This window comes from Cyprinodon variegatus, unplaced genomic scaffold (assembly GCF_000732505.1).
Source record: "Cyprinodon variegatus isolate N-32 unplaced genomic scaffold, C_variegatus-1.0 Scaffold175, whole genome shotgun sequence".
NCBI lineage: Eukaryota > Metazoa > Chordata > Actinopteri > Cyprinodontiformes > Cyprinodontidae > Cyprinodon > Cyprinodon variegatus.
This window is the reverse complement of record NW_015150628.1, coordinates 1091539-1104886: the sequence shown is the minus strand read 5'-3', so window position 1 is coordinate 1104886 and position 13348 is coordinate 1091539. Positions and strand designations below refer to the sequence as shown.

General features: G+C 38.3%; 1 protein-coding gene across 2 annotated transcripts in view; it reads right to left on the bottom strand.

Annotated features, from left to right (window-relative positions):
* The window catches only part of LOC107087158 (protein shisa-9-like), a 134572-nt gene extending 123340 nt beyond the window's left edge, over positions 1-11232 (bottom strand). The window contains exons 1-3 of one of the 2 annotated variants that reach the window (XM_015378577.1): positions 10503-11232; positions 9322-10222; positions 6525-7162 (exon numbers count right to left, since the gene is read on the bottom strand). In XM_015378577.1, the coding sequence (XP_015234063.1) occupies positions 6525-7090 (566 nt within the window). In that variant the 5' untranslated portion in view covers positions 7091-7162; positions 9322-10222; positions 10503-11232. The remainder of the gene's footprint in view (positions 1-6524; positions 7163-9321; positions 10223-10502) is intronic. The other variant, XM_015378578.1, reaches the window with a different exon arrangement.
* Positions 11233-13348: the final 2116 nt, after the last annotated feature.

Here is a 13348-nt window from a genome sequence, read left to right as displayed (position 1 = left end):
GTAGCACTTTTACAGGCAATTGAGGAGGCATGTGGAGGTATTGACCAGGCATCATGTCAGGCCGGGATACGGCATTGAAGGAAATATTTTTCCCAGTGCCTTGGACTGGAGGATATTGCCTGCAATGTGGACGAAATTTTGTGGCCGGACCAAGAAAGACGACATGATGTAGGCTGATTGTTTTTTTGGTTTTTGTGAAATTACTATTTTGAGTTCTGACTTTGTCTTGGTTTTGATGAGTGTGAATAAACACCATATGAATCAAGATGCTGTGACCAAAAAAATTATTGACAGATGACCTTTGATATATGATTGGCTGAATTTAGGTGTACAAGCTGATGTATAACTAACTGGCCTGCATAAAATAACAAAGAAAAACATAGATTTTAAGACAGTATTTTTTTTTTTTATAAATATTGTCTAACTTTTGGGAAAATATAGTCTGATAAAGGATACATGTTTAAGCCAGAATGATTCGAAATTTAAATATGACTTCCCTACAACTTTAACAGACCGGCACCCAAACCAAGGATTGAAAAACTCTCTTGTGGAAGCTCATTGTACATATATTTCCTTACAGCAGAAAATGATAGTTTTAATGATATAATAGAAGAAATTTAGCGGGAGATTAACATTATATTTCAGCAGCTCTGATATATTTTTTTCAAGCAGCTATTGAAAAACAGCTTGCAGGGTAAAAATTTGGAACTATTATCAAATGATATTATAACATATCAATAAATTATAACAAATCCACAAATAACCAAAAGATGTTCCCAGCTCAGAAATAGTAGTATTTCAGGGTCAAACCACTGACTTGTGGCTCAAGCCTTTTGTTTTGGCTGTAGTATAAACTGTCTGGCAGCCCCTGCCCTGGCTCTTAGCCTTATGCTGTTACTATCCTTACAGCCAAGGTTCTTTAAAAGACTTTTTTCATAATCCTGCCCCCAGAAATTCTCAGTAAGGAACTTCACATCTGTTTGGTGACAGTACAATCTTATTTCTGTAATTCTTCCCTAAAGAGGCTAGATGCCTCTTTGACCTGGTGATACATAATCACTCAGTATGTGAAAGTAACCACAGTGCAGTGCTACAAAAGGGTCTCAAAATAAATTTAAAAACATTGAGGATATCTCTTCATGGTTTAGTACAATCAATACCAGTTTACAAATCCCAGATACCTTAAGATGATTAAATATTGGCAATTCTTCTATTTTTTTGTTTTTCAAAACCCTAGAGATATTCCTGCATATAACTGTGAGAAAGCTGTATTAAGTTTAAGATGTATTATTTATGTTGCTACTCGATGGATTATTATTTGGCCATATGTTTGCCTTTTTTGTGGTTTCTATTCAATATGAAACCAGCTAAAGCTTGACAGCAAAAGGTTTAGCTACCTTGGAAGAAGTAAAAAACAGACAGAATGCTTTACTGGAGTGTAGATATGCATAGAGGGTGTTCATGCTCAGATGAGCAGCCTAATTATTTATTGTGGCTGCCTATGCATGAACCTCTAGTAGTGCTTTCACCTTTAATGTATATAGGTAAACACATTTCTCTAATCGCACGCACAGTAGGATGGAGGGGAGGTGGATGAAAGGAGGTTTCTTTGTAGTTTCTCTACAGTTGTGAAAGAATTTTCAGTCACACAATTGAACTTGCTTTTGCTGTAACACCACAATTTCCCCATTTTGGGACAATAAAGGGATTTTCTTTTCCGTTCTATTCTACTCTATGAAGTTATAACACCACTGCTACTATCATCTATACCGTAAACCAGTGTTTCCCAACCTTTTTTGACTTGTATACCCCTTTGGGCATTTTTTCCCACCATGAGTACCCCTCTCAGTCAAAAGTCTTTTAATAAAAAAAACATGGATATGTTGCCTGGTTAGTAAGGGATCAAAATAAATACAAACTAATATTATATTATAAACCTGCATTTATAAAACGGGAGCTCTCTTATAATCACGTTTAAACTTGATGAATTGGAACTGAAATACAGAAGAAAAATTATAGTTAGACTGACTCAATTAGTTTGGCCTTGTTTTCATCAAGACACCTGAGCTTGCTTTGATGAGCTCCGATAGCTAAGTGTGAATAACTGCTGATACCAGGCTGTTCTATACATCCAGTCTATTCCTCTGCTTGGTTTTGATGTGTGTCACAGCTGAAGGTGAACTCAAACATATAAGAAAAACATACTTTTTGGTTGATGAGAGTTTAATCTTTCAATTAGGGTCCTTACAAAGCAAAACAGAATCCATGCCCTATATACTGTAATGCTAGTACCTAAGAAAAAAAAGTTTTTGAGGTACCCCTTGCAATGCACTCATGGGCCACTAGGGGTACTAGGGGAAACACTACCCTAAATTTATAACCCTAAAACAATATAATGTTGGTCATTATAAAGACATTTTGTCAAAGCATGATCCAGAACAGCAAAAGCCCATTCCTCTCATCTCTAAGTGGAAAATCATTTGGATGACACACAATGTTATCTAAAACCTTCAAATATCTTGGATGACTTTCTCTTTTTGTATCTCTCTCTGACAATCTGTTATGGTCCAACAGAGTCTCCACATCATTAAAGTGGTTAGCACTTGTGTCGTCTCTGTCTCCTCTATATGTCTCTCTCTTTCACACAAACACACATACTCACTCTGGCAGATATAAAATAAACAGCTGTAGTTGGTTACTGGGTTGTAAAATGAGCTGGTCCCAAGTGTCACTTCCTTTAAGCCCTGTGTTCCCTATGTCTTAATCTTTGTAATAATGTTTTTACATTTTTTGTCTCTCCATTTTTGTGGTTATTAGTCTCTCAGTGACTCTTGTCCCTTTTTTAAAAAAAAGGAAATAAAAGGCACATTTGCACCAGATAGTTTATGTCATTTTTACTAGCATTTAAAGATCTATGCGCAGTTGGCATACTACATTTGCGAATTATAGCCCAAGTGTGAATGTTTACACCGATTTCAAGTTTGTTAATGTAAACTGCTTTGAATAAAGCAAATTCAGTTTGTAGTTTCTTGTAACTTAAAAAATATATATATATATATATATATATATATATATATATATATATATATATATATATATATATATATATATATATATATATATATATATATTGTGTACATATTTGACAGAGATACATGGTAGTAACATCCAGGAGTTTGAAGTTTCCATTATTCTGGTTTTGTTTTTTACACAAAAGGATATTATTCAGGTGCACCATCGAAGAAAAGTCACACCAAGTCAATCTCAGGCTGATCATAACTCCTGGGGTGTTACACAGTTCTACAGTGCTATTGGAGCAATCTGTTGACGTGACCAATCTTTTGCTGGAACTTCACAATTCTGAAGTCTTCAAATGAACACATCAAATGAAATAATGCCCCTGAGTGAATCCAGCTAATAAAAAGGATTGGTAAATATACAGTAAACATAGTGTAACATAATTCTACTATTGTTACAGAGAGAATATAACATATTTCAGTTTGTTCCTGTTAAAGATAAATCTTCCTCATGCTTCAGGGTAACCTGTGAAGTACCAAAATGGGGCTATTTCTCTTTTACTTTGTATATATATATATATATATATATATATATATATATATATATATATATATATATATATATATAATTTAGACAGCATGGGATTAGTTTCCGCTGTTATGCTGATGATACTCAGCTATATCTGTCTATAAATCTTGATTAAACTCACCCATTACATAGATTACAGCCATGTCTTGAAGACATAAAAACCTGAAGGATTCATAATTTTCTACCCGAGTCTTTCAAAAAGAAGCTGATTAGTCAGTCACTACATTTGGTCAGGATTAAATTGATCACAGATTACAAAGTATAAAGCAGTGTTGTTATTTTTCATCAGGACCTGTCATTTAAATCCCTATTAAAGAGGTTTCTACAGTTTCCTTCTTTCATCTCCAGAACATTTCAAAAATTGGAAATATCCGGTCCGGGTGATGCTGAGAAACAACTCCATGCATGTGTTACTTCAAGGCTAGATTATTAAAAGCCTTCAGCTGATTTAAAATGCTGTAGCCAGAGTTCTAATAAAAATTAAAAACATAGATCACATGTCTTGTTTTTTAGATTCTCTCCTTCTCAAATATAAGGCCTTTAATGGCCAAGCTCCATCTTACATCAGAGATATTATTGTTCCTTATGTTCCTAACAGAACACTTGGCTCTCAAGCTGCAGGTTTACTTGTGGTTCCTAGAGTATTATAAAAGTAGAATGGGAGGCAGATCTTTTAGTTATCAGGCTCCTCTCTTGTGTTTTAATCCATGAGGCAGAAACCCTGTTTACTTTTATGGCTAGGCTTAAAACTGCACTATCTCTATAGTTATGCTGCTATTGGCTTAAACTGCTGAACCCCTTTTTCATCCTTCTGCTTCATTCTGTTCATATTCTCCCATTCTGTGGTATCTTTTAGTTGTTAGATAAGTAGTTATAATCAGTGGATAAATACACATGTTCATCAGCTTAACAATTATGCATAAGTTTGTGTTGATTTCACATGAAGAGCATAGCATATTTATTGAGGTTTGCAATTGTAATGTGGAAATGTCATGGGTTAGAAATATGATGACACTCTTTCTGGGTAGTAGTCTTGCACATGTATAAAACCTGGCACCAAAATGTAACAAGAGAGTTCAGTTTATGACGTGTTGATAGTGACTCAGTACAGTTTTAGCTATAAAACATCCACCTTCATCCAGCTTGTTGCACTGGAAAGCTAATAGAGGATAAACCTACTTTTCCACAGAAATTAGCAAGTTAGCGCGGGTTTTTGAAATGCGGGTTGACCTGCTAACAGTCAACATTTGGCTTCTTTCCCAATTGGCAAAAAAAGCTGGGTCTGACGCCCAGCCGGCAAGTTATGTGGCCTCCTTCCCCCACGTCATGCTGGTTGATGATGTTATCAGTGCGTAAAATATTGTCAAAGTAAACAACGGAAAGCAACATGGAAGGGGGCCAGGACATAGTAAGTGTGATGTATTGTCTGGGTCTTTTGTCCTTTCAAATCCCTTTTTCCAGGGCTATGCAGAGTTATTTTGGCTTGCATATCAGACTTGACTGGCATGGTGTTGTGACGTATGTATGTTACGCTCAAGGGTATCCCGTAAAGTAGTGTGTCGACGCGGGTTCCCACTGTATGCTGATCAGAGCCGAGCTGTTTGAAGGCGATTTTAACCCACGTCGCTTGCCGAGCCGTTTGATGCAGATCAATGCGGGTCACTGGGCCTTTCCTACTGCCACTAAAAGCTGATTGTTTGCAGGTTTATATAGTTTTTTTCGGCCAATGGCAAAGGGGTAAGATAGACACAGAATTTCACACCCAATCACACCTTACTTCCCCTCCCCCCTATTTTCCTCTTCAGGCTTTTGTCTTGCTCTCACGCAAACAAACAGGCTCTCCTGCTCTTTGTACTAGCCACTGGCTGCTTTCCAGTCAGATCAGCTCAATATTCCACTCTTCCTAAAACCACCCTCACTCTTCTCATTGCTCTCTAAAGCCCCCGCATTGCCACAGTCATAGTTGTGTCACAGCAATCAATCAGCCATCAATGTGACACTGCACCACCAGAACAGAGTAATCACAGCGACCCGTTTGCCATGATTCCCAGAACTCCTCACTAACCATTAGCTCACTTCTGCGCTGGAATCTCCATGCTCCCGTTTAATTTGTTGTCTCTCTATGTGCCTCTGTATGACCTTTCCATCTACTTTCTGCACACTTTTATTGCCTCTGGTTGGTTCATGGGTTGCCTTCCGACACAAAAAAATGAAATTCCCAATCATTCAACTGTTTGATGATATTAAATTATAAAACTACATCAGAACTTGTGCCACATTCCACTGGTTGTGCCTTAATGCTTTCAGCATTTTGGCTGCTCAAAATAAATGCAAAACATAAAATAAAGTTGTGCCTCTAAACTGTTTGCCCTAATTTTGCACAATGAGACTGGAATCATATGCATTTTTTTTTTAATCAAGAATGTTCTTTGGTATTTTCTGACTTCTAAACTGTTTATTCTTTTTATTTATATTGCTTCCTGTTTTTATGATGTCTTGCGATCTCTATGAGAATGTACATTTTTATGCTTTTTCTAAATGAGGTTTTAAATCATTAGAGTGTAATATGAATTAAAATAAAAAATGAACTGTTGAAGAAATATTTTTTTATTTGCATTGAAAAAGGAAAAGTTGCCTCTGTTCTTATATTTGGATTAACTGACTATATAGCTGCAACCATCAATTGTTTAGTTAAACTTAAAACAACAAAGACAAGCCAGAACAAAGACCTGGTGGACACATAAGCTATAAAAACCTCCTCACCTAGCTTCTAATCTTTTTACCTATATCATTCCAATTAAACTGTAGAATCTAACCAGATCAATTTGCTAACTACAGTGGATATAATTGGCTATTCAAACAAACTGCTCAATATTTTAAATAAATTAAATAATTCAAACATCCTTTTTTGTTCTTACCTTGAGTTTGTCATGTCAGTTTGACCTCCTTGACTCTTTTCCAGTCCCAGCTTTGTGAAAATTCCCACCAGCACCATGATGGCCACCACACCACAGATAATATAAACAATCATGTGGGTCCGATCCCGGTCTGGTTCCTGATGAACCTCTGTGACAGGTATCCCAGGTTTCCCGGTGTTTGCCCACACAGGTGTGTCATAGTTGGAGCAGGAGCTCTGGTCCAAACTGTGGATTCTGAACTGGCAGCAGAAGCGGTAGAAGCAAGAACCACAACAGAACAGGTAGATGCCTGCGTTACAGTTAAATGGTGGGTCCCACTGGCCCATGACGTCGTAGTACCCCCAGCAGCGGTTCCCATTGCTTGAGTCTGTTTGTTGCCCTGGATCTGGTGTTGGTGTTGCCAGTGCTGCCTCTGGTACCACAGATGATTCTGTGGTCTGGTTGTTTGAAGATATTTGTGCTAAGACTTGACCTGATGGCCATGAGTTCAGTCTGCTCAGGTTGGTCAGACCCAGTAACATGGCCAATGAAAAGTTCAACAAGAGTGAACAAACTGGAGATGCCATGCTGGACTTACTCTGAGTTATTTCAGCTTCTCAGTTCAGTTAAGGGAGAGGTTTTGGAAGACCAACAAGCTCCTGCAATTTAAGAAACAACAACAGAGAGTTAAACATCTAATTTTAAAGCAAAGACAGATCAGTATATTTAAAGACAAATAACACAATTTGTGGTGCCCTTTCAGGGTGGGGTAATTTAATATTTTATAGACATAACTCCTCATGATATTTAGAAGGATGTAAGGGGGATTGGCTGGTGAAATAAACCCAAAACATGTTTTGAACCAGTTAATGCATCAGATCTAAATCTGCTGTATTGTGATAGTGATAACACACTTTGGTGAGGAAGCTGCTGCTAAGTGAAGTAAATGCAATCCTCTTTCATATTATAAACAGTTTATTACACAGTATATTTGCCAAATTGCCTCAAAATTCCTTCTGATCTAATAGCAGCTAAGGTGCATATACGTACAGTACTATAATTGGTTAATATTCGCCACATACAAGGCTCATATTAGAAGCGCTTGGCAAGAATTTAGCATAAACCATCCCTAGTTAAGCCTAATGTACTACCTTTTTAGTTATGTGTTGAATGGGATATTATTTAATTTACCGTAACTTTGTTTAGCAACATCATGATCAATAAAGGGTTTTTTTTGTATAATTTTACAGATATGCAATTAAGAAAGGTTTAAAGCCTTTGCCATGAATAGTTTTCTTAAATGACTGAGACATAAGGGGAATAAGGGAGTGAGGTTAGTCCAGTACTATTATACTTCTGATCAAATACATTAAGTGCTAGGCCTATATTTTCTGATCATGTTTAGGTAAGTTTGAGGATGTGATCTAGCAATTACAGATGGATGGTGCAACCAGGTACAGTAGCCAAGCATTAAAGTAGACATACCTTGGGACTACACTGCATAAGGCCCATATATTTCTTACCAGAAATATAAATTGAATGATTAAGCCAGTGAAATGATTTCAGACAAAATAGATAATGAGCATAACTCAGGGGTAATTACCCCAGCAGTGGTTATTCTGAAGAAGAAAAAAAGAAATAGATGAAGAATCCCAAGACACTGTTATGTCTCAAGGTAAACAATGTAAGGGGTGTACGTGTTTCTTTTTTGTGTTGCAGCTTTCAATTATGAAAGCTCATATTCATACTTGATTGTTATAAAATCAGTAATTGAGGCAAACTAAAGAGGGCATTGGTGTCTGAGGATTTATTTTGTTAAAGAGGCTAAATTACCACCACTATGAGATAGATGTTTAAAGATAAGGTCAGATGAAGCACAGATATGCTGGCATGGTAGTCCCTCTCTTAATATTTTGTACTCTTGTGGTATTAGTAATGCTTACGACTGTTTTCGGTCCGAAAATTGGCTTTAATGTTCTGATGTTTTATTGAATTGAAATAGGGAATTATAGACCTTACTGTAGTTCTGACTTCAGCATCTGGCATAACAGCTAAATGCAATCAAGGAGAAATCCTTTGTTTGGTCTTTTTAAACCTTTTGACATTTGTTGTTAGAATAATTCGTATGAGTCTGAATAGTCTTGGAAATAAACTTGTAAACAGGTGTTCAAGGCTAAATTTTACTTTAAATATGAATTTAATTTATGTCTTTATTTGAAAATAGTAAACCATGTTTTACATCAAGTGCTTTCTTTCACACAAAGTGTGATATCACATCTAATCCCAAACAAAATTTGGCACATTATGTGGTCCAGACAAATTTTTTAAATGTTGCTTTAGTTCTTAATGACAAATTTGGTCAAATCATTTTTTGCAGGTGAAAAGCTTTTAAAAAATGGAGATAACAAATCGGTCAGAAAAGTTTTACCGCTGCAGATCTGAGGTCAAGTTCGAACATAGTTAGAAACTTTTTATATCAGTTGAGTTCAACTGGTGTGGTAAAAATGTCATTTTCCTTTTTTCGGGTACAATCAAAATGTAGAATTGAATTAAACAGGGTTGCATGAGGTATATATAGCCTGATCAAAAAAGTTGCTTCTGCTAAACAATCTGATATTAGTTCTGTCTATTCATCAAATATAGATTTGTATTTATTACAGTTTTGGCAGTCATGAATGATCTGTTACTACGAAAGAAATTAATGAGACTCCTGTGGACACAAACATTCACAGAGCCACTATACATTCATGACATTTGATTGAGTGTGTGGTAATGTTTGTTTATAGAAGCTAATAAGAAAGAAGTCAGCAGAAATCACCTTTTATGAAGCCATTCAAGTCTACAGCACACAGCAACGGTGGTTTTAGACAAATCCAGACTCTTGGATAGGAGGATCCAATTTAGGAGGACGAATTACCTATGAATGAACTTGCCCCTGGCATTTTCAGCACCACAGAGTGCTTGAATAATCTGTGAAAAGTGAGAAATGTAGGTTCCCAATGGTGCTGGTGGACAAAGCGAATCCAAACCTGCAGTTAGCAAAAGGTTCCCACATGTAAGATTTTTCACTCCAAAGATAGACTCATATTCCTGAGTGGATAACACCTCAGCATTGAAGTCAGATAGGTTCTGGTGTCCAAAAGAAAAAAAAAGTCCTTCACAGATCTTAACTTGCATCTATGCTCCTGCTACTCTCAATGTCACTGCTGAAAAGAAGCTTTTTTATTTTTGCATTCGCCATGTCACTGTAGTCCACTTCGGAAAACTTTTCTCTCTGAAAAGTGTGGCTTTCAGTCGTTCAACTGCAGGCGTCTTTCTTAGCTAATCTGCGGTTTTCTATTTTCAGCACAATAACCAACAGGTAACAGCAGCTGTGAAATGTCTTTAGAGCATCACTCCAGGCTCTCGTAAAGCTAGAATCTTGTGGTGAAAACAGTCCAGAAGTGCACCTGAGGCTTGTTATCTCTCAATCATGCACATCCATCCTTCCACATGCGCACATCCACAAACAGCTTAATTCCCTGATGAAAGAACACCGTTAGTATCAGTCTGGAGCTTTTAAGTGGCACACACAGGAGTCCAATGGCTTTTTTTGCACTCAGTGTGCGCAGGGCTGATGCTGCTGCTGTTGCTCCACTGAGACCCCTCCTCTCCCTGGATCCAAGGGTCTCTGACAGACACAGGACACCACTCTCGACTTTCAGCTTCTTAGGTCTACCCTACAATTGCAGAGGTGAAGAGAGGGGAAAGAGATCAAGAAGGGCTCCTGCACTGAAGCTATTATATTAATGTCTTGGAAAATTTTCCAAGAAAGGAAGAGAAGATTAATGGGTTAAAACGATTTGTCTATTTTGGAGCAGACAATGGCTTCTTCTTACATCAGGGTTTTGTTTTTCACTCGCTTTCTTTGTCTACAGCTAACTTTTTGTTTTCATTGCATGCTCTTGTCCTGATTTCCACCATCCTTCCCTTGATGTTTTTATCTTTTTTATAGCTTACCTCACCCTTTCTTCTCTGACCCAGTAGGATTTTGTTTAGCCGCTGCAAAGGAAATACCAACTTGGGGTCAAGGAGCCCCTGGACTGCCCTATGCACTTTCAGCAGAGCGCTTGCATGAGTCTGGCTGGAACAAAGCTATCCCAGCCTGCATGGAGGACAGAGACAAGTGGAGATGCGACAGCTGAATGGCAGTGTGGCACCAAGGGCAGATCAAAAAAGATCCTGTTTTCAAAAGAAACCCTTATGGGAATGCGGGACAAAGCACAGCAAAAGCACTTTAGAGATAATCTTGCATCGGTTACTCTGACTCCAATTTTAAAATTTTTCTATTTTTTCCCCTTTTTCCCCCTATTGAAAAAAAAACAAAAAAAGAAAAAAAAAATCAAAGATTTAATATGCAACAGTTTCTATACAGATGCTGCATATTATCTCCAAATTGATGCCTTTTGATGTCAATTCAGTCGTCCAGCTGAAGCTTCTTTGAAAACAGGCATAATTTGATATATATGTATAGGAATTTTATATATATATCATATGTATGTGTTTTCACTGGTGCTCTGCTTGTGGGATGGTCCAAACAGAAGTGTTAGGCGCTCACAAAAGCAATAAGGTGCCCTTTGTTTTGTTTTTTCTTTATTCCATCTTCTCCCTTTGTTGTTGCTTCCTCATCAGCGAGTATTCCCAAAAATCCTCGGTCCGCTCACAGCGTCTGTCTCCCATGCGCTGGCGATGTTCGCGCTCCTACTGCTGCCTCTTTTCTGTGGCAGGACTGGCTGTCAGTATCTCACGCTATCACTCTGTTTCTCCTCCACCTCCCTTTTTTCACGTCCCTCCTCCCTCTCTGGCGCACTCCTGCCCTCCCTCATAGTGTATTTCTCTTTCTCACACACACACTCACTAGTGCCTTTTGTGCATAAATGAGTGCTGTTCTGGCTTGTTGATTCTCCCTTTTACTCTCTTGCTTTCTCACTCATTATATGTCACAGACAGTGCTTTTTCCAAGTTTTCCTGCTTAGTTTATGATGGCTGGAAAAAGACCTTGCGGTATTTGAATATTAAATGATAGTTCTGGAAGAACTAATGGGAATGCATAAAATTAAAATAATTACACCAGGTTATTATATTACGTGTATATGAACCTTCAATTTCAGTTGACTCGCTTCAACAAAAATTGTGCTTTTTAGAAAAAACTCAAGAAATTAAAATTCCTATCAATGGTACAGGTGCCCTCGCCTCACCTGATTATTTCTGCAAGTGCACAAATGTGCTTGCTTGTTATATTTTTTTTTATCCCTCACAAATATGCCTGAAAAAGCTTGGACCCTTTTTGCCACCTGGATACCCGCTCTTTTTCGCTTATCTCATTTCCCTCCGTTGTTGCATAAACTTGCCCCTTGTGTTTTTTTGCCCCCTCACCGCCTTGGCCGTATCTAGACTCACAGCTAGTTCGTGATTGTCCCTCTTGCATTGTGGCGTAGTATAAAATAGCGCAAACTGTTAGGGTTCTGTTTGTGGGGATTGTTTTTGTATTTTTAATTTGTTTTCCCTCCACCACTAGATTGTGCCCTTTGCCTGTTTTTGGCTTGAAGGACGGCTTCCGGGTTTTCCTCCACACATGCGGCTTGTTGGGTAATCATCAGAGGAGTATTTGAGCAGCGGACTGTCATCACCTTGACGCCAGAATGTTTGCCAGTATTGGGTACTCTAGCCTCCTGAGATTAGCTGAGTTTAACTTTTGTGCCTTTGTCTCTCTGAGTCTAAGTTTTTGCCTTTGCCTCATTTGTGTTCTCCGGTAGGATTACCCTCCTGATCTGCTGGATAAGCCTGGTCCTTCTCTCCCCTTGGAAGGAAACATTCGTCTCACACTGAGCAAGGTGAAACCTTCACCTGAGCCGTTAAAACCCCCTCTAGAAAATCCTATGACAGTCCCCTCCGTTTCTCCTCTGGACCCATCTCTAGTCTGCCTGTCCGCCCTCTTACTAGTAAAATCATCTCTGGACAATCCCCCCACAAACTGGACCCAGGGATCACCCAAGAACCCCTTTATGTGAGTCTTTTTGAAAACATTCATCTGCCTCAATCTTTTTCCCTACTGGTCTCAAACTCATCCTTGTGATCTCCCTCCTAGAGTTTCCGGTTCCGGTTCACCAGACTGGTGGATTCCCCACTGAGAAAACCTGCAAATCCTATCTCTCTCTCTTTGAGTTTGTGAATCTCTCTAATAAACCTGTTAACTATTTCCCTTGCTCTCTGAGTGGGTTTCTGTATGTGGATTAGATCTCTTAAACCCATCATGACACATACCATGTTTCAAAATAAATCAAAAATATCTGCGTCTACCTGCAACAAGCTCACTGTAACACACTGCTGCGGGAGTCTAACCAGCCCTTCACAGGGAAACGCAGGATACTAGAGGTTGGCTAGAGTCGTACCACATGGTTTAACACTCTGGCAATGAAGTGCTGGCAGTCAGCTCCTTATATGCCTCTCCCTTAGCGAACTTGGATGAAAAACACCTGCACTCCTCCACCAACATGTTCCCAGATATAACCTTTAGGAAAGAATGTTGAAAAGTTGCCCCAAGGGAGAGCCACACTCCAGGATCCTTACAATTACCCTTTTTAAAAATGTTTATGTCAAGGCTAAAGCCTTTACTCACCTGGCAAAATATATGGTTAATTCATTCAACAATTGAATAAGATGGGTAGGGGTTGATATTCTCAGCCTTGGTATCTTAATTGGATTGGAAAAAAAACTGCATTGATGCATCTCTACCCATAAACCCCTGTTAATGGTTACAGAACCAAAGCAGAGGGGAGAAGACAGCAAATCACTGGGCATGAAAT